This window comes from Camelina sativa, chromosome 12, assembly GCF_030686135.1.
Source record: "Camelina sativa cultivar CO46 ecotype springtype chromosome 12, ASM3068613v1".
NCBI classification, from domain to species: Eukaryota; Viridiplantae; Streptophyta; class Magnoliopsida; order Brassicales; family Brassicaceae; genus Camelina; species Camelina sativa.
The window spans coordinates 13,793,326-13,818,926 of record NC_141891.1 but is presented as its reverse complement, the minus strand read 5'-3'; the positions used below and the strand labels follow the sequence as shown (position 1 = coordinate 13,818,926).

The window sequence follows — 25,601 nt, the reverse complement described above, 5'->3', positions numbered from 1 at the left end:
TAAATGCTTTCACTTTCTTGAAAAGGTCACAAAGTGGTGGTGGTCATGTTTAAGTTTTACATTGGTAAACGGCGATAAATAATTCAGTCACTCTCTCTCAATTTCGATAGAAAACAAAACGATGATGATCTAATAAAAATGAAACATTTGTGGCTCTATCTAGCAAGGGAACCCAATGGGTTGTTCAATACATACATACATACTACTATGGAAGCCCATATGAGTTCTTTAATTTGAAATCTTAACAAGTAATATGTTTTTCTTAATTCTTTTGAGGTTTTAGCACAAAACACACCTTTGCCATGTGAAAGAGCTCAATGATTTGTAATTATGAAAATCCAAAAACGCATCTGTACATTAGAAAAGAAACAAAAAAGAAGAGAAAAAAAGAACAGAGACTCAAATGTTCTGTGCTCCTCTCCACTCATCCTCCATTATTTGCAAAAGAATCCATTATTTTGTCATTACCATAAAAGTCTCCATCTAGCTTTTTCCTCATGTAACCCTCCAATCATAACTACTCGTTTTTTATTTTAAAGAATGTCTTCTTCATCTTCATCATCATCCCCACCTCCATCTTCATCTTCCTCTGTTTTAACTCAGAACGTACCAAAACCTGTTTCAGACAAACTTCTACAGAAGTACATTGATGTGTCTGAGTTTCAGTTTGATTACCAGACAAGCGTAATTTGGTCTCCCCCCTTTCAACGCAGTGCTTTTCTTACACCAGAAGGAAAAATTCTCACAGACAAAGACATGGCAGAGAAATTTCAGAATCTTGTTGAACCTCCTTCACGGATCAAAAGGTACAATCTTTACTGTTGTCGTCAGTAAGTTTTTTGTAAAATCTAATCTACAATGTACGAATCCGTATATATGGAATATACAAACAGAGAAACAGGTTTCTACACGACTCTTTTATTATACTTTTTAAAAGACTTTTTTTCAGACGGAAGAAACTAAAAACAAAAAGTTACAACATAAGTATAGCTGTATAGGAAACTTCTTTAAACTGCAGCAGTGCTCTGTTCTAGAGCTTCTTTACCGGTGATTCCGTCTTTCAGATTCTTGAAATACTCATTGTAGTCTTTCTCCGGTGGAGGATTCTCAGGATTTACCGTGAATGGCTCACTAAACGGAACTGTACTTTTAACCTGACACAAACAAAACAGCCCAACCGACAAAATTTAACATCTTGGAAGTAATAAACTTAGAAAAATGTGAACTTGGATTTTCTCATCAATTCTTTAAAAACCTCGAATGTCTTGTTTAGAGCAGACGGGCTTTCCAATGCAGCGATGCATATACGTGCTACTTCATCTCTTGATACCTTCCCCTATTAAATATAGACGAAGTTGGCTATGTTAGTTAACTTGAATAGTTTTGGCCGGTTTCAAGGGGAAGCAATATTGAATTACCGTAATGTTGTCTCCTTGTTCGAAAATGAGATCAGCTCCGGCAGGTTCTTCTGTTAAAGCACATGGCCGTACAATTGCAAACGGAATCCCGCTTTCGCGTATCAGATCCTCTCCCTATTCATCCAAAAAAAGAAGAGCTTTAACATCTTGTGAAAGTGACTGCTCCAATCTTGTGATAGTATAGAGTGACAAACCTTTAACTTGTAAGTGAGAATGAAATCAAGCTCCTTGTTTAATCTCACAGCAGGAGGTTGTCTGCTTAGATCCAAACCGGGTCTCTCTGGTCGGGTCACTCCCGCAGAGCCAACATGAACAAACCTGTAACCGTAAATAACAAAATGCCAATTCAGCGTTTAGTGAAGAATTTAGTGTTTGAAGAGCAAGAAACTAAAATCAGACCTCGGAGTGACAGGTTCTTGGATATAAGCTCGAATGCTCGATAAAGGAAGCTCGAAAGGTCCTTCTTTAAAAGTCGGGTTAAGCTTACCATCATACTCAAATTTACTAAACATAAGCTGAAAAGAATAACACTGAATCAAACATTAGAATGAAAAGTTTAAGAGGGTTGATAGAAAAAGGAAAACAAACCTGTAGTGAAATGATACTGCTTGGATTAAAAGGCGGTGCATCTGTTACTGTACGTGCACGAAGTACAGGTCTTAAAGACGAGAAAGGTAAGCGTACCTACGAATTAACAGAAATATAATTGATCTACCTACAAAATTAGATAAAAAATGAATGACAATAGTGATTGTACTAACAGATTGCCATTGGCCTGGTGAAGTGTCGAAACTAGCGGTATAACCAACAGTATCCCAATTTTGGCTTGTCCGGACGATTAGCTTATAACGGAGTCCATCACCTTTTAGTCGTAGCTCTAGGCCATCATATGCAGAGAGATTCGCTGCCTCGGGAAAGTTCTAGAATGAATGATTATGAAAGACTCATGCTTCAGTGAGATAATGAAGGATAAGCAGAGGATAAGAGAGATTCTGACATTAAGTTGTACCCTTTACCTTGTTTCGGACACTCGTAAATCCACCATTATTTGTTGTTGAAACAATTCCTAACAAAACATGCTATGTATATATAAGTAACCCCTTAGGAGAAGAAAGATTGCAATTAGAGTTGTTATAATATTAAACCTTTGAATATCCCGGTAGGTCCACCATTTTCACCAGCAGTTAGATCTACTAGGAAGTTACTTTCGCTGACACCTCCCATTACAACATCATCCAAAGCTCCCCAAGATAGATCTTTAAACGTGTTATCTAAACAAAAACATCAGGAAAACATTATAAAATGGCCATAACAAGTTAAAAGCCTTATCAAGTGACTTGACTTAACTTACCCCCAACACCGAAAATAAGCTTCCCATTCTCAAGTCCAACACCATCTCTAACAGCATTGATTAAGTTCTTCATTCCAATATATTCCACTAACTCAGGTGAGTCGCCTTTGATCTGTCCATCCCCAAAATCCAATGGTTTAGTGTTGTTGAACATTGAGCACTAACTTTCACAAAATAAAAACTCAAATGATGCTCTTTTAGTTCCATTACCTCTGGCTCGAAGAACCTGACTCCCTGCATTTAAAACCCATATTTAAACAGGGTCAATACTCAAAGCTAGAATAGAAAAAAACGCAGCTTTAAGAAAACTCTATTTCAGCAGCGACCTGATTGTATTTTTGTCTCTCAGGTGTATCTCCTTCCTTTGGACCAACAATACAAGAAACAGCATTGATCACTTTCCTCACTCCTTTGAACTTTTCAGGAACCAATGTGTTCTCCTTTGTAATATCGGCAACAATCTAACAACATATGCAAATAGTTATCGATGATCTTAACTATAAAGACACAAAGAATACAATGTGGAAAAATTTCTCACCAAGTCAATGTCAGGTCCTAACATTTTCCGAGCCTTCTCTTCGTTTCTCACCTATGTAAATTCCCCTCAAAAGTTACAACTTTGTCCACATTATCAGAATCAGGAAATCTATCAAAAAGGTTTAGGTACCAATGCTTTAACAGGCAACCCTCTCATCCTCAAGATATCAACAACCCTCCTTCCTACACCACCAGTAGCTCCAGCCACAAGTATGATTCCAGTAGTTTCCATTTGATTAACCGGTTCCTCCGTTGATCCGTTAGTAAGTTTCTCAAACACTGATGATACAAACTTCACATGCAAGATACAATCAATTACCCCAAAACGACTATTAATTACACCTCAATGAGAAATGAGAATCAAACAAACGCTCATATATTATACCTTTAGAGGAGATGGTGGTCCGTTGAAGAAGTACAATGTTTTGACGAATCTACCAAAATCCCAACCTTGAGAGGCTGATTTCGCAGTGACCCGATTTCTATATGACCTTAGATTGAGAGAATGTGAAACTTGTTGGTCACGAAGACGTCGGCTTCTATCACCAAGTTGAAGAAACGGTTTAGGAAGTGAAGTGTTGTACTTAGAGAATACAAAATCAATACTTGATGAAGAACCCTGCAAGCAATTACAGTATTAAATAGCAAAGTCTTCGAATTATCCAAGAATTTGCAGACCCACTTTCAGAAATCAAACGAATATAACAGAGAACAGAGAACAGAGAAAAAAAAAAAGAAAAAAACGAGTTTTTCAAGTAAACCTGAAGGTTGATGATGGAAGGAGATAATGAAGATGAGAGCTTGAGTGAAGACGAAACCTCCATTTTCTCAAATTCTACAACACTCGAAAAATCTCAAAAGCGTCAGAGATTTTTGTGCTGTGAAATCGATAGAGATTTTTAGACCACACACGTGGGGAAGTCTCAAAGACAAACTCGGAACGTTTTGGGTTTTCCGGTTTACATAACCGGTACGGTGGTTTCGGTGATACTGATTTAATTAAAGCGGTATAGTCCGGTGAAGTTTTTAAAAAGAAAAAGAAAAAAAGAGAATGCGTCTGCCGGGAGTCGAACCCGGGTCTATTGCTTGGAAGGCAATTATCCTAACCGTTGGACTACAGACGCTACTATGCTTGAATGGGAAATGCAATTTTAATATCACGTTTGTATTAAAACAAGCATAAGTTTAGAAACTTGTATTACGTGGGAACTATAGATATCCATATATATATTTTGCAGTGATAATCACAAAAAAGGTCCATACAAACATTTTGTTTGAAACAATTGGGATATAGGTACTATTCATAAGCCAATATCATCCTAACAATTAGTACTTTAGTGGAGTAGTATGTAACAGAAATGTCTTTCTTTAGCTTCAGCTTTTGACTTTTGTTTTAGCCTAGTAACCTTTCTGGGATAATTAAAACTAGGCTTTTACCAAACAAATTACAGAGAAGCACATGTGGTGGAAACATTTTGTTATGTGTAGTTTAGTTTTTGCTTAAAATTCAAGACTGGCACGTGGAAACTAGCAATGGGCCGCCGCAATATAGCAACGGTGGGCACGTGATTTTGGTTTTAGGTTCGATACTGAGAATTTTTAGACTTGGTAGTTGGATGCTTGAAGATTCCATCTGGAATTTGTATAGTAGCTCATCAGATTCATATGACTTCTGACTAGAAAAAAAAAAAATCATTACTAATTGTTACCATGATCTTATTTTTCACATATTTATTCTTTTGATTTTTGTTACGATTTTATCTGGTTTTAAATAAGGGTGAATTTCTATTTCGATATTCCAAAAATAGCTTCCTCCACCTATGGTATAATACAATACTATTACATTAGCTTCAGGAATATGACATTTTGTCTACTCGCACTGTAGTTTGAATAAATTTATAAGAAATAGAAAAAGGTTATATAGCTATAGCTAGGAGTAGTAAGGTACATGAGTCTATAGGTAAAATATTCTCTTCCACTCCACTCTTACAAGTTCCAAGTGTTAGATAAAGCTTCAGTTTGGGCTCGGGAATCAAAATACTTTCCAAAAGAAAACGTAAATTTAATGTGTCATGAGTCTATCAAAAATATGTGGATTCACTTTACTTAGTTCATTGAATTTTGGAACTACAAAAGACCTCGTTTTTAGGTGATTCCCTTAATTATTAGAGTAGATACTAAATAACCTAAAACTTAAAAAGAATTAAGAAATTAACCTTCGACTCTAAAGTAGTTTTTATTTGGTACAGAATTTTTGTCAGTGGTTTGGTCTATTAAGCGAAACTATTTAGGAATCGAGGAGTAGTACTTGTTTCATTTTCTATATTCCTAATTTGTCTCCATTTTTATTTTTTGTAAAAGGTTAAATTTTATACTATTTTCTGATTTTTTCTGTACAAAATGAAAACTAAAAGCGCATACAACAAACTAGAAGGGAAAGGAAATACATCCAAAGTAGAAAGCAAGAAGAAATCCTGGAACGGTTGTGAGACGATCCCTGATTGCTCTATCCAAAGTTGCTTGCACTGCGACACTGGTGGTGGTGGAGGAGGTGAAGATCCTTGCATTGCTTTCTCGCCATATCAAATAACATGCTGCCTGAAAAATAAGCTTGACAATGACCAAGGCCTCGGAGGAGGGAGGTCTCCTGGTCTGAAGAATCCAAGAGGAGATGGAGCTAAGCGTAGTTAGAGGGTTTCTCCAGACTCTCGAAGCAAAGGCTTGCCAAACCGTTGCTGAGAAAGGGCATTCAAAGAAGAGATGGTCGTGTGTTTCTAATCCCGTTGAGCAGAGGATGCAAGCTTGAGGAACGTCAAGTCCCCAGGATCGCAACCTATCTCTCGTAGGCAATCTTCCTTTCATCGCCAACCATAGTATGAAGGAGAACCGAGGAAATCCTTCCTTAAACCAGACAGCCTTATACCATGGCACCCTAGGAGAGTCTGTTCTGAGTTGCTCCCATGTATATTTGGAAGAGAAAGAGTTAGCATAGGTACCTGACTTGCGACGCCATAGAAACATATCGGCCCCGTGAAGGGGGTTAGGAGGCGTGATGGTTGTTAGCGTGATCTGGAGTTGTTGTTGGGACTCCGATCTTGCACCTGGCAACCTCCAGCTCCCATTTCTTACTGCCTCAACAACAAGAGCTTCCTGTCGAACCCGAAGCGCTCGTGGCCCGTTACCTTCAATAAAATCAATGAGGTGGCCATGTCTCGTCCAATTATCATGCCAAAAAGATGCATTTAGTCCGTTCCGCACTTCACATTTTAAGAACTCCTTAACTCGGCTCCTGAGGTTTATCATTCCTTTGATAGTCCTTGATAGTCTAGGGGAATCATTAAGTGTCCAGTAGTTCTTCCTGAGGAACACATTTCCGTTGATCCATGCGACCCATAAAGAACCCGCATTAGCAAAGAGATTCCAAACCAACTTAAGTTGGAACACATCCGCGAAATCCTCCAGTAGATGGATGCCGAGTCCTCCCTCATTCTTAGGTTTGCATACATCCTTCCAAGCCACATGAGCACCTACTGCTGTTGTGACCTTATTTTTCCATAGAAAAGCTACACATAAGGAGTCAACCTTTTGGTTGAATCTCTTGGGGAGATTGAACACAGCACTCCAAAAGTTCACCATGCCATATATTACTGATGCGATGAGTCTTATCTTGCCAACAAATGAAAGAAACTTGACCGTCCAGGCATGTAGCTTCGTGGTGATTTTCTCTAGGAACGGCTGCAAGGTAGCGAATGAAATTCTGGCCGGGTTTAAAGGCAGACCCAAGTAGCGGGTGGGGAATGAACCGACCTTTATTCCTTGCAAGGAACTGAGGACCGCCACCTGGATATCTGAATAGCTCCCAAAGAACAGCTCCGACTTCTCTGGGTTTACCTCAAGACCACTCGTACTCTTGAAGTGTAACATTACTTCCGCTATACCTGAGAGAGAATGTCTTGCTCCATCCGAGAAAACCAAGAGATCATCAGCAAAAAGGAGATGAGTTACCACTGGAGAGGAACAAAGCGGGTGAAGTCTCATTTTTCCTTGTTCTGCAGCTTGCTCGAGTAACTTAGAGAGGACCTCCATAGCCATGATGAACAGATAAGGCGAGAGTGGGTCTCCCTGACGGAGCCCCTTCTTCCCTGGGAAGAAACCTGCTAGTTCTCCATTGATAGATATAGAGAATCTTTGGGAGGAGATACATTCCTTGATCCAATTGCAAAACATTGGAGGGAAGTTTTGTGCCTCCAAAATTTTGAGGATGAAGTCCCAACAGACAGTATCGAACGCCTTCCTGATATCCACTTTTAACATGCAGCTTTTTGGGCAACCCTCCTTTGGGTAGTTTTGAACTAGCTCTGAAGCTAGTAGAACATTCTCACCAAGGCTTCTCCCCTTAAGAAATGCAGCTTGATTAGGACTAATGCTCTCTTGGAGAAGGGGCTTCAACCTGTTTGCTATGATCTTTGAAATAATTTTGTATATCAGGTTACAACAGCTTACTGGTCTGAATTCGCCCAACTTGCTAGCTTCAGGGTGCTTTGGGATGAGAGTGATTGCTGTGGTGTTGAAATCTTTTAAGAGTCGACCATTTCTGAAGAATTCCTGCACAGCTGCAGTTACATCCGAACCCACAGTATCCCAAGATGCTCGATAGAACTCGATAGAAAACCCATCTGGTCCAGGACTTTTATCCAGCGGCATGGCAAAGACGGCTCCTTTAATTTCCTCAGCTGAAACCGGTTTCTGAAGCTCTTGTCTCTGAACATCATCGCATCTGAAGGTGAGTAATTCTTGCAAAGCTGGTACTGAGATGGGAGATGTTGGCATGACAGTACTGCCCACTATTCCTTTGAAATATTCGGCTGCGTAGTCCTTAATCTCATTATGCTCGAATATCCGCCTATCCTACGAGTCTTCTAAGAAGTGAATATGATTCCTCGCAGCCCTCTGGGAAGTCGTCTTATGAAAGAAAGCCGTGTTCCTGTCCCCTAGGTTCATCCAAGTGGCCCGAGACTTCTGCTTAAAGAACTTCTCCTCCGCTGACAAAAGAAACTGCCAATGCTCCCTTGCCTGGTGTTCTTGCCTTATAGCTTGTGGGTCAGGGTTGGAGAGGATATTTCTCTGAAGTATTGCAACCCTTTCAGCCTGATCTCGAACCCGAGAGGTGATGCCGGAGAAATGTTGTTTGTTGAGACCCCTGAGTACTGGCTTCAACAAACGAAGAGACCTTACAAGTTTGCACTGGGAGGATCCCACTATTGTTTGAGAGTTCCACGCTTGTCTAACTGCTTCGTGGTAGTCCTGATGATCAACGACATGATTAAAGAACTTGAAAGGCTTCCGCACAGCTCTTTGAATAGAAGGCAACTGGAAAAGGCAAGCTGCATGGTCTGACTGCATAGGCTCCAGAAAGTCTGCATAAGAATCCGGAAAAACCAGGGACCATGATTGGTTTATAAGCGCATGGTCAATCTTCTTTGCTATAGGGTTATCCTCCTGGTTATTCCACCAAGTGTAGGGTAGTCCTTTGGCTTGAGCTTCAAACAACTCAGCTTCCTGCAATGCTAAGTTGAAATCTGCCATTCCAGATGTGTCCACAATCTGAGATAGATGCTCTGAATGATGTGATAATCTTAAGATTTGGTTGAAATCTCCTGCAACTGCCCATGGATGTCTGGAAACTGGAGTATTCTCATTAAGCCAAGTGATATCATCCCAGAGAGAGATCCTCTCCTCCGTAGTGTTGTACGCATAAACAAAAGAAACCGTAAAATGTAGGTTGTGAGCTGCAATATATATACCGCAAGTTACCATTTGAGCTGATACCTTGTACACTATCAGATTAACTGATGGATCCCATACCAAAAAAATCCTGGCTGAGGTATGGTGATCAAAATTCCCAAAAACCTTCCAACCTGCGGGAATCGCTCTTACTATACGCCCTGCGTTGACCGAATGTAAATGCGTTTCCAAAAACGCTCCAAAAAGTGGCTTATCGATGTTAATCCATTCTCTTGTTGAGTCCTGACGTCTGGTACTATTCGGACCTCTTATATTCCACATAAAAAACATATATAATGTTCACTTACTGAGACAGTGTGGCCTTGCGACCACTCTTCCGGCGTGTGACCAGAATAAACGGAGCCTCTTCCTCCTCTGCAACCTTCCCAGAGTTCTGAATACTTCCCGAAGCCCTGGCCTCAGTAACAACCTCAAAATTTGCCTTCTCTTGCAAAGGACTAGAGCCCCTCAATGTTGACTCATTCTTTAAAGCATTACCCCTATCCTCATTAGTAGCTCTGTCCTCACCACCTGAGTCAGTGATCACCTCAGATACCGAGATGCTTGCAGAGAGTCGTTCTGTTTCACCCTCAACGGGATCGGGTTCCTTCGGTGTGGTAACTCCGCCCTCGGACACTGCAGACTGCTCATTCTCATCTGATTTTGTCCCTTCCTTAACCCTCCAAACCGTTGCAGGGGATCTACCTTGACGAGACTTCCTATTGTTACGAGGACGACTTCGAGATCGTGGTGATCTTCGTCTGTTAATAGGGGGGATTTGCAGCCAAGACTTGCAGCGACTACGATCATGGCCATAAGCGTTGCATTCCTGGCATCGAGGCGGTAACCAAGGGTATGAAATAGATACTTCAAATTCGCGCCCAGAAGATAACCCCATAATTAGCTTTGTTGGAAGATCCTTGGTTAGATCCACCCGGACCAGGACCTTAGTGACAGTGCTATTGGTTTCCCGACAGCTGTGGCTAGCCTGTGAAGGCTCTGTTTATTGAAGAGCAAGTACGGGACTCCACGAAATTCAGCAGTGATCGATGCTGAGGTGATGTTTGGTGCATCTGGCTCAAATTCCGGTGACCAAGGGGAGACAAACATAGGGTGACCTGTTATGTTCCACACATGGCGGCTCAAAAGGATGGCTCTGGTTCTGGGGTTTGAAACCCGCAGCAGGAAAGCGCCTGGTCCCGTGTTGTGCACAAAGATGTGGGGTCCTTGCCTTGCCCAAAGTGCATTCACAACACCTATCACTCTTCCCATGTCAGGGTAATTGCCATGGAACTGTGCAAACACAAACTCTTTGAATTCATCTTTCGCAGCTTCAATGTTATCATCTGGAATGAGCACAAAAGGGACGCCAGTGATGTGTTACGAGGGTGTACCGAGTTCCTCCAAGTCTTTCTGAAGGAGGCTCGACCATTTTTTATCTAGGGAAGATGTGGCCTTCGCTGTAGGGGGATCTGTTGGCACTTGTCCTAACAATCCGGTGTCTTCTTTCTCCTGCGAAATGGAGCCGGAGGCAGCAGCCTCGACAGCAACATGAGCCTTTCCTGATGGAGCAGCTAGGGGTTCGTCAGGAGGAAAGATTGCAGCATCCAGAGTAGAAATGTGACTCAGATCTACTGATTCAGGCGACACTGCTAACGATGAAGCTCCCTTAACGGGAGAGGAACAAATGGCTTCTGGCTCAGGGGAGCAAGCGACCGAAACGGAGATGGGTTTAGATGGACTACCGTCGTCTGATTTCTTCGCGGGGAGGCTCGAGACTGCGGAAATACGAGCGAATTTCGAAGTACCCGGGACGACAGATCTGGATCGAGTACTCGAATTGGTGGATCCCTTCTTCTTTTTTCGTTTTGTCATTGTGAAGATTCTCATCTCCAGCATGAGACCAGAGGACGGCGGCGATTAGGGTTTCGAGATCTAATCGCCTTTTAAGTCGCCTTTTCCCAAAGAGTCTTTATCTTCTACTAGATTTTTAGTACACGCTTTACCTTCGTCTCCATTTATTTTGTCAACGTTTCCATATTTTTCTTTTCTTTTTTGGTATAGATAATTACTAATTAGTGAAGTAGATAACAATATGAAAATAATATTTAACGCAGAAACATGAAAACAGCATAATCCTTGTTTATAAGATATGAGTCACTTAGTAATATGCTGTTAAATCATCATGATCGTTGTACTTAAAGTTGATCAATAAAATCATGTTCACGAGCCGTGCCGTTTCTCAACCTTTTTCCAAAGTAGTTGATGAATTTAAAGCATCCACACTAGCTCCACCCATCTCTTTCTGTTATATACACGATAACTATTAATATATGCAAATGCAACAAAAAATAATGTGAACAACGTTATAACAGATTATAAAGAAGAGTCCAATGGTGATATGACTTTTTAATGTATATAAAATTTGTTAGCTGTGATAAAACATAACTTTTGTTTTCTGGGATCAGTTTAATGTTTGTCTAATGTTTCACTTAAATTGTGATTTTGGTCCCCAAAAAATGTAGGGGTATTCTAAAAAATGCCCCTTTTTCCATACCTCTTTTTAAAAATATCCATTTATGTTGACCATTTTTAAAATTACCCCTTTTTATATATAAAATGACCAAATTACCCTTGTTTGAGTGACAGTAAGAATGTACGGTCATCAAAATCGAAAATATTTTCCCACCAAAAAAATTTCCCGCCAAAATCGAGAATTTTTCCCGCCAAAAATATTGAAATTTATACCTTTTAAAAACATTGCAAAATGCTTTTAAAAAACTTTTAAAAGCGTTTACAAGGTTCTTAAAAGGTTTTTAAACACATTGTAAACGTTTTTAAAAACCTTGTAAATGCTTTTAAAAACCTTTTAAAACCCTTTTAAAAATCATATAAAAACTTTTACAAGGTTTTTAAAAATATTGTAAAAGCGTTTACAAGGTGTTTAAAAACCTTTTAAAAATCTTTTTAAAAACCATTTGAAAACTTTTTAAAAACCTTTTAAAAACTTTTTAAAACCTTTTAAAAATCTTGTAAAAGCGTTTACAAGTTGTTTAAAAAACCTTTTAAAACTCTTTAAAAAATCTTGTAAAAGCCTTTACAAAGTGTTTATAAGGCTTTTATAAGGTAGAAACCTTATAAAACCTTTTAAAAACCTTGTAATTTTTTTTTTGCGGGAAAATTTTTTTGTCGAAATTTTTGGCGGGAAAATATGTCGGAAATTTTTTGGCGGGAAAATTTTTGTTTTTCTTTTATTAAATAAAATAATTTTCATCTAAGAGTAAAATGGTCATTAAAAAATTAAAAGAGAGCAAAAATAAAAACGGCGAGAAAAGAGGGTATTTTTGATAAAACATATATCAAAAGGGGCATTTTTAACAAATTCTAAAAAATGTAAGGTTAGGTATTAAGATCTTCAACTAGGCCATGAAAAGTGAAAGCAAAGACACGCACAAAAAAAAAGTTTTGACTAGATGATGTGTCAATAAGGAAATATATTTAGATATCGTTTGACCATTATGTATCTATGTTTATCTATATGTCACAGTTAAAAGCATTCTAATTCTATGTACCGAACTAATTAAGTACTACAGTATATATAGATCGATTCAACATATAAAAAAAATTCAGGTGCCTAAATTTAAATTCGTGTTACCGTGTATATACATATGTTGTATATAGCATAGGTTACACATAGATACATGAACCCATGCTGATATGTTTTTATTGTATTGTATTAGTGAAAAAAATGTCTCATGAGTCTCGCAAAAGACACGTGATCTCGCCTTCCTTCGACAGACTATATTACTAATTTCCAATATCCAAATCGGTGGTCCATCATGCTTTGCTACTCCATACCCCCTCTTTCCCCCATTTATTATTTTTATCCGAATCCTATGCCTTCTTCACTTGTGTTGTACTGATTACTAACATTTAATATCTTTTGAGAATGTTAGTTAAAATTTATACGATTGATCGCTAGTTATGATCAGTTAACCATATACTATCAGTCTATCATATAATAAATCTGGTTTTAAATATTTAGAGTATAAATAATCCCCAGCTCCATGATATATTACATTTTCCTAGTTTTATCCCACAGAAATAACAAAAGCATCTTGATATATAAATTTAGTGATCATATTTTTTTTTAATGATCATCTCAGTCTCAAACTCTCAATGTGCGCACGTGATCGGACGTTGACCGCAAATAGTTATCCCCCGGATGCTTTTTTGTTTCCGTTTTGTCGTATCCTATTTCTTGCTTTTCTTGTCTAATTGCAGTTTTGGCAATAAAACACACACTAATTAAGTACATATTTTGATAATGGAACTATGGAATCTTACTTGAGATAGAAACCATACAAATTTCTTTTGTTTTCCGTCACATTTAGAAAACAAATTATTTTAGTCCGTGAATTACGTAGAGCTACTAGAGGCACTATTCATCTCGATCATTTAATGATTGGTAACAGTGATTATATTTAGAGTTGATGAGACATATCTCATTTTGAACAGTTGCAAGTAGAAACCTTAACTTAAACAAAAGAGGGTATAAAATCAAATATGCCCATGATCGTTAAGAAGGAAAAAATAATATGATAATTACTTTGGATTGATACTGTTTTATGAGTAGATTGATTTGGCTAGCTTGAATGGACATCTCCTAATCCTTTTTTTTTTTTTTTTTTTTTTTTTTTTTTTTTTTGTTTTTTTGGTCACAATACATCTCCTAATCCTTTTACCATATTTTATGAGTAAATAAAAATGAAATCATTAATGTAGTATAAGAATGTAAACTTTTGTCATTGAATTGAGATTAACGTAAGAATATTTTTGATGGAATTCTAACGGTAGAATCCACCAATGACCCAATCATATTACCAAGGAAAAAATAAATAGTTGTCGCTGCTTTGTATTTTTGTTATTTTGATGACTAGAAAGATTTGACTAGCTTGAGTGGACACCTCTCTTCTCCTTTAACCATATTTCATTAGAAAACAAACATATTACACATTATTGTAAATCCAAATCACCTAACAAAGTATTTTTGTCATTAGATGAAGTTCTTAAAATTGTTGTACATTTAAATGGATTTTTCCAAGCTTTCAAAATGACCCAATCATATTACGGACAAAAAAACCCAAAAAATATAAAAATAAATGCCAACGACTATTTAAAAAAAAACCGTACAAAATTAACAAAAAAACAAGCCGTATAGTTCAAAGGTCGGAACTTTTCAAAAATGTGTAATCTTTTTAATTAAGCAAAAAGCAAAAAAAAGGACATAATATAATCTTTTGCATGCTTCTCCTACAAACGGACACACTTCTTTATTGTTCATATATAATATGCCTCTGTGTTCGTGTCTGTAAACAGATCTGTCCCCTCCCACTCTTTTAATTTCTCTCTCTCTTTCACTAGAAACCTAAAAAGAACAACAAAAGCCTCTACCCGAAAGGGAGGTGTTTACTACTCTCTGCCAAAAGCCATCGTTTTCTCCACAAAAACCCCATTAGTCTCTCCTCTGAATCCTGCATGTGAAAGTTTGGTGAAGACATGAGGAGAGATCTGTGATTCCTTTTAAAACGGTGCCGTTTCTTTTGCTTTTTTCCTCTGTGGCTGATGAGGTCACTAACAACAACGACAATCCCCACTTGCCTCTCTCTTTTTTTTTCTTTCACTCTCATCAATTTCTTCTATCTCCCTCTCTCTCTCTCTCTCTCTCTCTCTCTCTCTCTCTCTCTCTCTCTCTCATCTTTAATGAGATACAACGTTCTCTCATCTTTAGTGTACAAGAACCAGAAATTTTGATGCTTTAGCTTCCTCCCTTAGACTTTGTTTGTAACAGAGCAGAGCTCCAAAGTTTCCATTTTTAACTCTTTTCCCCATTTGGGTTTCTTCAATTTTACTAATTTAGTTTTGATTTGGGAACTTCTCTCTTCGTAGTGGGTTTGTGAGTGTTTCGTGAGATTTGAGAAATCAAAAAGTTGTAATCTTTTTGTGGAATTCAAAGCTAATTGCCATAGTTTGTTCGAAACAAAATCACTTCAAATTTGGAAACTTGCGAAGATTTGGTTTTAAAAAAATGAGATACAATTCGATTTGGTTCTTGTGCAAGATTCCGAAGAGGAAAGAGACAAAGCTCTTCTTCTTCTTCTGAGGATTAATGACGACGACGACGACTACTACGACAAGGGTTGCTTCTTCTTCCTCAACTCGGAATCGAATTCTGAAAGATGCAAATGGAGACATCGGTGAGCATCTTCGTAACCACATCCATTTAACCAATTGTATTCACTTGAAGAACCATATGCATAAGCAGAGTCCTGTTTTAACTGACCGTGCCTTAATGAGAGACCTCATTGTTCTCCAAAGGTCACGTTCTCTTAGAGATCCTTCTGCTAGCCCTCCTGCTTGGAACACTCCTCCTTCTGTTGTTGATTTGCTTCCGAAGAAAGGAGATCATTTGGAAGGTGGAAGAAGGTCTATTGATCATAAGAAGTCTGGTCGTAGGCTCTCTGCTTTGAGTGGTTCTTCACCTGTTGTTAATTTTGGGACATCTAAAGTGACTCCTTCTGATGAGAGGTCGGGTCCTGTTATTAGTGGTGAAAGGGACAGTAGTGGTAGGAGAGTTAAGAGAGAAGAATCTAGTAGAAATTGTTATAGAATTGGGGATGAGTATCAGAATGTGAATGAGGTTGTTTCTCATGGTGTTGCGTCGGTTAATTCAGGATCAAAAGCTAGTAGGAGGCTTAGCAGGGTTAATGATGCTATGGTTAAGACATTATCTGATCAGCTTAATGAGGTTGTTGTAGGTGATAGTGATGATGTGGTTTCATCTAATGTTCGTCCACGGGTTAGGTATGGAGTTGGAGGTGGTAATAGTAGGGGATGCACGGGTGGAATGAGTCGGCCTAAAAGGCGTAAATTTAGAGGGACGAGGAGAGTTCGAGGTAAGAGTAGAGATACTGGTGGTGGAGGTAATGGTGGTGGTAAGAGTGAGATGTCTGTTGCTTCTAACACATTGCCTCAAGGTGAGAAGCATGAGGTAGAAAAAGAAGGATTTGGGGAACAGAACATGACTAAGGCTTGTGGGATTCCGTTTAACTGGTCGAGAATTCATCACCGAGGGAAAACGTTTCTTGATAAGGCGGGTAGGAGTTTGTCTTGTGGTATGTCTGATTCAAGAGGAAGGAAAGGTGAAACCAATGAGAGAAATGGTTCTGATATGATGATGATACAATCTGATGATGACTCAAGCTCCTTTATCCACTCTGATGGTGAAGCACTTCCTTTACTAGTTGATAGTGGAGAGAATGAAGGTTGGGTGCATGATTACTCAGGGGAGCTTGGGATTTTTGCAGACAATCTTCTCAAGAACGAAGATGATTCTGACCTTGCTTCAGAAGGAAGGTCAGGGGAGAAAAAACACAAAAAGAAGAGCCATATAAATGCTCGGCATCGACATCAGCAACAGCATCAGAGTCTTACTGAGAAATACACGCCTAAAACGTTCCGGGATCTCCTGGGGCAGAATCTGGTGGTACAAGCTCTTTCTAATGCAGTTGCTAGACGAAAGCTTGGACTTTTGTATGTCTTCCACGGTCCAAATGGAACTGGAAAGACCTCTTGCGCTCGGATATTTGCTAGGGCTTTGAACTGTCATTCAATGGAACAGCCAAAGCCTTGTGGTACTTGCAGTTCTTGTGTTTCACATGATATGGGTAAAAGCTGGAACATTCGAGAAGTTGGTCCTGTTGGGAACTATGACTTTGAGAACATCATGGATTTATTACTGGATGGTGGTAATGTGATGGTTTCATCTCAGTCACCTCGTGTGTTCATATTTGATGATTGTGATACATTGTCATCTGATTGTTGGAATGCATTGTCCAAAGTGGTGGACCGAGCAGCGCCACGCCGTGTAGTCTTTATCCTCGTGTGTTCGAGTCTTGATGTTTTGCCTCATGTGATCATATCGAGGTGTCAGAAGTTCTTTTTCCCGAAACTGAAGGACGCGGATATAGTTTACTCGTTGCAGTGGATTGCATCAAAAGAAGAGATTGAAATAGATAAAGATGCATTGAAGCTTATTGCTTCGAGATCAGATGGTTCATTAAGAGATGCTGAGATGACTCTTGAACAGCTGAGTTTGTTAGGACAGAGGATCTCTGTTCCTTTAGTTCAGGAACTGGTAAGCACTGCTCTGTCTCACTGATACAACAGTTGGAAGTTAGAAACTTTTCTTAACTGAAGTTCTCTTTTAATCTTTTGCAGGTTGGGCTTGTTTCTGATGAGAAATTAGTGGATCTTCTTGATTTAGCTTTATCTGCAGATACTGTAAATACTGTGAAGAATCTGAGAACAATAATGGAAACAAGTGTAGAACCATTGGCCTTAATGTCTCAGCTTGCAACGGTCATAACAGATATTCTTGCGGGTAGTTACGATTTCACTAAAGATCGGCATAAGAGAAAGTTTTTTAGGCGACATCCATGTGAGTTTTCTACATTTTCCAGCCTACCTTAACATTGCAATAGCTTTGTTTTGTTCATATGTTTTAATCCAACTTTTGGTTTTGTTCACTATTTATAGTACCTAAAGAAGATATGGAGAAACTGAGACAGGCCCTTAAGACTTTATCCGAGGCAGAGAAACAACTGAGAGTATCAAACGATAAACTGACTTGGCTCACAGCCGCGTTGCTTCAACTGGCTCCTGATCAGAACTATCTGCTTCAACGTTCGTCCACTGCAGATACTAGCTTTAACCGTAGCCCATTACCGTTAGATAACAATGGAGGTAGAGATAGCTCAGATCACCATCTTGATCCTTCTAGTGATCCAGCAGGTGGAAGAAGTTCTGGATTGGACAGAAGAAGAGGTGATAGTAGAAAAAACCGACCCGCTGTTGAAGAGATTTGGTTAGAAGTTATCGAGAAGCTTCGAGTAAATGGTTTGAGAGAGTTTCTTTATAAAGAAGGAAGAATTGCCTCTCTTAGCCTTGGATCAGGTAATGCATTTGGTATTTAGATTAGATGTTCTAAAAATTTGGAAGCTAAATGTTTTGTTTTTTTGTGTGTGTGTTATGGCAGCTCCTACTGTGCATCTAATGTTCAGCTCGCCGTTAACCAAATCCACAGCTGAGAAATTTCGTGGCCATATTATGCAAGCATTTGAAGAGGTTCTTGAGTGTCCAATCACTATAGAGATCAGATGCGAGACAAAGAAAGACTCAAGAAACAACGGGCATCATCATCATCATCCTCACCCACCTGTGAAAGACAAAAGCCTGCCACAATCTTTAGCACTCATTGGCCACGATTACAACATCGATGGAAGTGGAAGAAGTGAGATAGTTGAAGTTACTGAATCTAATGGACAAAGACGACAACAACAACAGAAGCAACAGGAAGAAGAGAGGACAGAGCGAGTTGGTTCTTCTGCATTAGCCCGAGCTAGAAGGAAACATTTGGAAGCAAGCCAGAGTCAAAGCATTGTGAGAGGTAAGGTCTCGTTGGCTCATGTGATCCAGCAAGCTGACGGATGCACACTCCAAAACGGTTGGTCTAAACGTAAGGCCGTGTCTATAGCCGAGAAGCTGGAACAAGAGAATCTGTAAGAATCTCTAAACACTCAAATCAAACTTCCTGAAGATAGATCAAGTAAAAAAATGTTGACTCTTTCTATTTCTCACAGGAGACTTGAACCAAGATCAAGAAACTTGTTATGCTGGAAATCCTCAAGAGGCACACGTCGCAAGGTAAACAACAAACCCCTCTTCTTAAGTAAAAATCAAAACTTTTTGGTTATCGGTAATTGAAAAAATGGAAACTTTGTAAATGATAGGCCACGAGGTTGAAGGTGAGAACAAGAAGGGCAAGACCAAATTCGTTACTGAAGCTCGTGTCATGCGGAAAATGTCTGTCGACTAGATCTCCAACTAGATGAAAAAAAGCGTTTGTTCTTTGATCGTTCATACGCAGATTTTACTGTAATCATCACAATCAGTGTAGCTTCTTTGCAATTTATAATGTTTATGATTATGTTCTTACCACAAAATAATAAATGAATTAGTTTTAACTGTTAGAACCATTCGTTACAACTAACTTGAGAAAAAAAGAGCACCTTTATTAATGTAAGACAGCTTCAAGAAATGCTGGAAAAGCATAATTCGCTACAAAGGCTAAAAACATGTTTTGTCTTGTAAAATCGATGAACAAAGGCAAAGCACTTTCAAGTCTTTTTCAATCACACATTTGATTATTTCATAAGGACGGTAAATGAAAGTTATTCAACAAGGAGATGATATTTGATCCATCTGGTTCAGTGGACATCCTCCAATTGCTAAGAAGGTTTTCGATATCTTCCAAAAGCTTAAGGCTAGTTTGAAAATCTTCAGTATTATAGGTCTCCTGCGAATATATTATTAAAGAATAACAAATTCAAACTGGTTAACTTCAATAATTACGTTAAGTTAAAGCAAGAGACCAAAAAAAAAAAAAAAAAAAAACCCACCGTACCCTGCTATAAGCAAGATTCCGAAGGTAAGGAATCGTGTGATTACGAAAATGATCAACCGCATGAATATGTATCAGCCTTTTCAAGTAGCGTTCGACAATCTTGTCCAAAAGTTGAGGTTGGCCTCTCACGAAATCAATGCATGCAAATTGCAATTTTTGTCCAAGATCAAAATGTCTAAAGCCCTATATACGTTACGTTACGTTACGTACAAACAACATACTGTATATATTAGCAACATCGATCACAAAAGATTTTATAATAATTGAATTTTTGGCTCATGAAGGAATTTACAAAAACTTACATATTCTAGAAATCTTCCAAAGTCGTTGATTTGTAAGAGTCGGGGAAGAAGGTTTTGGCAACATTCTTGCCGATTCCAAACGATGAAACTATTTCCGCTCGGTGCCCACGAGATTATTAAATCCGTTGAAGGATCATTCACCATCGAATATGCTTTGTTCAGGAAATCAGAGATCTCTTCTCTTCTAGGCAATTGCAAAACATGATGATTGTTATTCTCACCGTCCATTTATATATTAGCCCTAAGTATACATCATTCGAACCGAACTAATTAAAATTAACACAAACTAAACGAATGCAAATAAGAGAACAATCAACAACAACAAAAATAGCGAAGAAAAGATCGGACCTTTGTGATGATGATCTACGTGATGTGAAACAAAACCCTAAAGTGATCACGGTTATATATGTGAAACCGAAATTATTAATTAAGAAAAAAGAGATTGCTAATTAGATCACGGTTTAATAGCTAAACCAATTTCTCAATAATTAATTATATTCCGATATTTGTTGCGAAAAAAGATATTTATTAGACATCAGTGTTTTAATATTTAAATTCTTTCCCTCAAACCAATATCTATCAAATTTGACTATAGCATCAATATGGATCAAGAACGTGGCGGATATGAACAAGATATTCATTCCTAAGCATTTGCGGAATCCAAACAAACAGCAAGTTGTGTGAAAATTGTTACTCGAGGTTTTATGGATCAAAACAAAATTTTCATTTGTTTCTAATTTTGTTTTCTAAAGCTAATCTGCAACAAAACTAATGAATTTTGGAAAATATACCTGTAGTAGAAAAAAATGAAAAAGAACTTTGAAACCAGAGAGTGATAAATACAGTAGAGACTAGAGAGTATTCATAAGTTACACAGCGTTTACGGTTGCGGTTGCGGAAGATTGCAGAAGCAGGTGATTGCGGTTTCAAGCGTTATTAAGCGTTTTAAATGACTGGTTTAGCATTTTAAAATGGGTGCGTTTACGGGAGTTTAACGACTGGTTGACCAACGGTTGCAGTAGCGGTTAAAACATAATAAATGTAATATATAATTATATAAATGTTTAAAAACACCAAAAACTTAATTTAATTTGATTTATAATTAAAAATCTTTAAAAATACAAAAATAATTATTTAAAAAAAAAAATTTCATATTGAAACACTCATTACTTTATGCATTTGGCTTTTCACCCAAAATTTAATCAAGTAATATGATAAATGACAAAACTTATGCTTTAGATTATAGATTTTCTCTGCTAAATCTCACACACTCAATAACTTCCTCATATTGAATTACAAGGCTAAGGTAAATTAATTATGAAAGAGTAAAGAAGAGTCATTGGTAATTTGTTTTAATATTTTCACAAATAATCTTATTTTCTTAAATTTCTGATGAAATGTTATATTATTTTTAGTTTTTTTGGAACGTATGTGCAATGTGCCAATAGTTTTATATCATATTTTTTGATTTTTTTGTTAATTGGAATCTTATTTTCTTGTAATTGTTTATATTCTAATCTCCTCAATCGTATTTGTACTTCAATTTCTTTCCTCCTTTATGGGTACAATGGTTAGGTTGAAGATATAAGAAAAAAAAATTAGTATTTTTTGATTATTTTTTTTGTTTAAAAAAAAATTTCCAACCGCAAACGCCCGCAACCGTAAATGCTTGCGAGAATCAGCTTTTGGAATTCAGTGGTTGGGAGCGATTGGAAGCGGTTTGTGTGATTGGCACCAAACGCTAGCAGCCGCTACCTCCCGCAAACGCTGCGTTTGCGGGAGATAGCGGTTGAACCAGTCAACACCTAAAGCTCTCATTAGATAGATGAAATAAATTTATGCAACAATTGAAAAATAGATGTGAGATTATTCATGAAGATATATATGTTGTAACTTTTAACTCAAACATCAGCAGGATTGATCAAATTGTTGAGGCTATCCACTTTAAGTTGCAATCGATTCTCAACATGTTTTGGTAAAGCTTCTCATATTCTCTCCCTTTTGAATGCTACATTGTGCATAAAATCCTCGACCTCTCATTTGCTAAAGCTTTATCAATTGTGGCCCTAGCTACATTAATTAGGAGGCATCTGCACCTATTAAGATCTAATATAGCATTCAGTTTTGGAGAATGCTGGGAAATCACAAATACCAAATGAATCATCTTTGCAAAATGTGCTTGTGTGGCAGCCTCTACAGATAATCTTAAACTTCATATGCAACAGAACAAACTAAATTTGCAAAATATACTTTTTTACCAGAAACAAATAAGCCTCAACAACCAACTTAGTTTAACACTGTAGAGTTTCTATAGTGTTAGATGTATGTAGGACTTTTGTTCTAGTTTCATTGGATATAAGAGTAGATTTTACGGATAATGGGTTGTGTTGTAGCAGTAAATAATCCAGAGAGATGCACAACCTCAAATATATAGAACATGGAAGAAACATAACATAGAGGGGTTATTTGTTTCATCACATCCCTATTATATATATATATAAGTCACACTTAAAACTAGCTAAAAGCTTTGGCCTTTGTCTCCCATTTTTTTATCAGAAGAAACAAATAAACCCACCAGACCCTTTGAATTCGCTCTCATTTGGTAGAGGGAAATAAAACAAAAAGATTTTGTTTAATAATAATAATATCCACCAAATCTGGTAAAAGATTTGGCCCTTCTCTCCTTATACTTAGGGCTTGACTGGTTCAAACGCTGCGGTTGCGGTTGCGGTTGCAGGAGATTGTGGAAGCGGGCGATTGCGGTTTCAAGCGTTATTAAGCGTTTTGAACGACTGGTTTAGCGGTTTAAAATTGGTGCGTTTGCGGGAGGTTTACGACTGGTTGACCAGCGGGTGCAATAGCGGTTGGAACATAAATAAATATGATATATAATTATATAAATGTTTTAAAATATCAAAAACTTTATTAAACTTGATTTATAATTAAAATTCATTAAAAATATCAAAAACTTTATTAAACTTGATATACTTATTACTTTATGCATTTGACTTTTTACCAAAACTTTAACCAAGTAATTTGATAAATGACTAACATTAACATATGTTTTAGATCGTAGATCTTCTTTCTTAAATCTCACACACTCAATAAATTCTGTGGGGCAGTATTTGCATCAGTAGTAATGATCAAGCGAGAATTAAGAAGAGTCACTCGTGATTTGTTTTTATATTTTTCACAAATAATCTTATTTTCTTAAATTTCTGATGAAATGTTATATTTATTTAGATTTTTTTGAACTTATTTGCGATGTGCCATTAAATTTACATCAAGTTTTCCGGGTTATTGTTAATTGAAATCTTATTTTCTTCCAATTGTTTATTTTTTAATATTCTCAATCATATCCGTAGTTCATTTTCTCCCATCCTTAATGAATAAAAAAGTTAGGTAAAAGATATATATAAAAAATATTTCATTATCATTGATTTGTTTCAAGTATTTTCAAAAAAAAAAAAAAAAATTTCAAACGCAAACGTCCGCAACCGCAAACGCTTGCGGGAAGCAGCTTTTGGAATTCAGTGGTTGGGAGCGATTGGGAGCGGCTGGGAGCGATTGGAAGTGGTTTGTGTGATTGGCACCAACCGCTAGCAACCGCTACCACCCGCAAACGCAGCGTTTGCGGGAGGTAGCGGGAGAACCAGTCGACACCTTAGAGATGCGTAGCAAAAGAAGATCAGCATCCTTTAAAAAATCTTTATCGACCTGGACCCTTCTCTCCCTTTCCAGTGTCGCCATCCACTCCTTGGTGACTAAACGTTCCTCATCCATGTTCTTGCAATTTCTCATTGCATCTCTAAGTGGCTTCATCTTCTTCTCACGTTCTTCAAGGAAGCTTTGGCCAATCTTTTCCAAAAGCTCAGGTCGCCCTTTAACAAAATCATCCCTTGCATATTCCAAATGTACCGACGAGACAACCTTTTTAAACCCCTGCCAATGCCATCCCCCGTTTGTTTATACACAAACACACACACACACAAAAAAAAAAAAAAAAAAAAATGTTTTAACTTGGCCCCAATTTTCCAATGTTATATAAGAAGAACAAGTAACTATAAAATTAACTGAGTGACTTACATATAGTTGAAATTTGTAGAAGTTTGGGACACCCAAGAGACGAGGAAGAAGGTCTCTGTAGCATTCAGGAGGATGCCAGACTATGAAACTATCACCATTAAATCCCCACGAGATTATCGAATCCGTCGAAGGATCATCTACCATCGCATATGCTTTCCTCATGAAATCTAAGCATATCTTCTTCTCTTCTATAGAAACACGATGAGGAGCTCCATGATTATTATTGTCACCGTCCATATTATCCTTCAAAACTACAAAATTCCTACAAGCAATCGAATCGAAATAAATCAAAACAGAGACAGTGATCGGATAAGAGATATCAGCCTAAAAAGAACAAACAAGAAGTCATCGGGACCTTGTGAAACAAAACCCTAAAGTGATCTCGGTTTAATAGATACCAAATTTCTCTTTAATTAACTAGGTAGCTAATCTAGTTCCAGCAATAAGAGCAACAAAGATGAAGAATAACAAGATCAATTCCAAACTAACAATCTAACATCTATTAATCCATTATGAAACCCTAAACCCAATTAAGGATCTAATGAGACATAGAGAAATAAGAAGAACAAATCAATGCATATATATATATATATAATTGAACTGCAAAATAATAGAAAAGAGGTTCATAATTCTTCTCCAAAACAAGGTCAATCAAGACTAGAAAATAAATCTCCCAACCTTACAAGTGCAGAAAAGTTCTCGAGAATAAAACTTACGGGTTCTCGAAAGTTGAGCCTCTAGCCTAAATAGTAAATACCAAAAGAAAATTATATTAAAATTCGGTTTAAAAATAAAATAAAAATAAACTCGAATCGGGTAAGGGACGGGTCGGTCTAATGTGTAGACCGATAGGTCCATGTCTCTCTAGTCCTCTCAATCGATGCAGAAATCTCATGTGAAAGAGTGGAGACCGATCGTTTCTTCATGTGGAACGGTCTATCCGAGGTGATGTCCCTGCGTCTGCTTCATATGTTCGCCAGATTGATCTGTATTGTCCATAACCTTTGATTGCACCGTCAGATTATTGGAGAGATTCTCGACACCAACACTTTAGGAAAGATGATATCTCCATTTATGCTAATAACTCTGTACATATCCTTGATTGATATTGTCTGTAATTAGGCATTTATGTTTAGCTTATTCTATAAGATTGTATTGGTATATATGTATGTGTAAGAGCTCCAGTAATAAGAAAAGATATTCAGTCTCTTTCTGTTCATGGTATCAGAGCCATCACGGCAAAATAAACGATGAGTGAACAAATTGGGAATAGTGAAACTGTGAGGAATGAGTCTGATGTCGGTAAAATCAACTCGACATATCAACTCTCCGCTACTGAAAATCCTGGTGGAATAATTGCTCAAGTGCAGTTCACCGGTGATAACTTTGATGAATGGGCGCAAGCAATCAGATCTGCTTTGCGTGTGAAGAAGAAGTTCGGCTATGTCGATGGGACAGTGGTGAAACCAAAAGAGGAGACACCGGAGTATGAGGACTGGGTTTCGGTCAACTCCATGGTAGCATTGTGGATTCTCAACACCATTGAGCCGAAGGTGAGAAGGACACTTGGGAACAAGGACGATCCAAAAGAACTATGG

At 37.8% G+C, this 25,601-nt stretch overlaps 5 protein-coding genes and 1 non-coding gene across 6 annotated transcripts; 1 reads left to right on the top strand and 5 right to left on the bottom strand.

The window, feature by feature from the left end:
* Positions 1–768: 768 nt before the first annotated feature.
* LOC104731696 (protein HIGH CHLOROPHYLL FLUORESCENCE PHENOTYPE 173, chloroplastic) lies at positions 769–4,303 on the bottom strand. Its single transcript, XM_010451162.3, has 16 exons — positions 4,068–4,303; positions 3,692–3,925; positions 3,437–3,598; positions 3,308–3,358; positions 3,096–3,230; positions 2,980–3,003; positions 2,770–2,881; positions 2,564–2,689; positions 2,435–2,484; positions 2,180–2,338; positions 2,007–2,102; positions 1,818–1,933; positions 1,613–1,736; positions 1,419–1,532; positions 1,256–1,336; positions 769–1,154 (listed from the first exon to the last, which is right to left on the bottom strand). Exons 1-16 carry the CDS (start codon positions 4,128–4,130, stop codon positions 1,008–1,010), a joined length of 1,794 nt encoding a protein of 597 aa, XP_010449464.2. The 5' UTR covers positions 4,131–4,303; the 3' UTR covers positions 769–1,007.
* A 55-nt stretch (positions 4,304–4,358) lies between these two features.
* On the bottom strand, positions 4,359–4,430 carry TRNAG-UCC (transfer RNA glycine (anticodon UCC)). Its single transcript has one exon. It is a non-coding gene; the product is annotated as a tRNA-Gly (tRNA).
* Positions 4,431–8,214: 3,784 nt separating this feature from the next.
* On the bottom strand, positions 8,215–9,372 carry LOC147930495 (uncharacterized). Its single transcript, XM_087476896.1, has one exon. The coding sequence runs from the start codon at positions 9,370–9,372 to the stop codon at positions 8,215–8,217; it is 1,158 nt and encodes a 385-aa protein (XP_087333022.1).
* A 5,005-nt stretch (positions 9,373–14,377) lies between these two features.
* LOC104731695 (protein STICHEL-like 3) lies at positions 14,378–19,181 on the top strand. Its single transcript, XM_010451160.3, has 6 exons — positions 14,378–17,287; positions 17,371–17,590; positions 17,689–18,105; positions 18,188–18,710; positions 18,792–18,855; positions 18,942–19,181. Exons 1-6 carry the CDS (start codon positions 15,260–15,262, stop codon positions 19,041–19,043), a joined length of 3,354 nt encoding a protein of 1,117 aa, XP_010449462.2. The 5' UTR covers positions 14,378–15,259; the 3' UTR covers positions 19,044–19,181.
* Positions 19,182–19,202: 21 nt separating this feature from the next.
* On the bottom strand, positions 19,203–20,266 carry LOC104731694 (heat stress transcription factor A-4a-like). The gene is made up of 3 exons (XM_010451157.3): positions 19,918–20,266; positions 19,616–19,798; positions 19,203–19,507 (listed from the first exon to the last, which is right to left on the bottom strand). The coding sequence occupies exons 1-3, from the start codon at positions 20,143–20,145 to the stop codon at positions 19,361–19,363; spliced, it is 558 nt and encodes a 185-aa protein (XP_010449459.1). The 5' UTR covers positions 20,146–20,266; the 3' UTR covers positions 19,203–19,360.
* Positions 20,267–23,526: 3,260 nt separating this feature from the next.
* LOC147930494 (heat stress transcription factor A-4a-like) lies at positions 23,527–24,339 on the bottom strand. The gene is made up of 2 exons (XM_087476895.1): positions 24,004–24,339; positions 23,527–23,859 (listed from the first exon to the last, which is right to left on the bottom strand). The coding sequence occupies exons 1-2, from the start codon at positions 24,238–24,240 to the stop codon at positions 23,527–23,529; spliced, it is 570 nt and encodes a 189-aa protein (XP_087333021.1). The 5' UTR covers positions 24,241–24,339.
* Between the last annotated feature and the right edge of the window lie 1,262 nt (positions 24,340–25,601).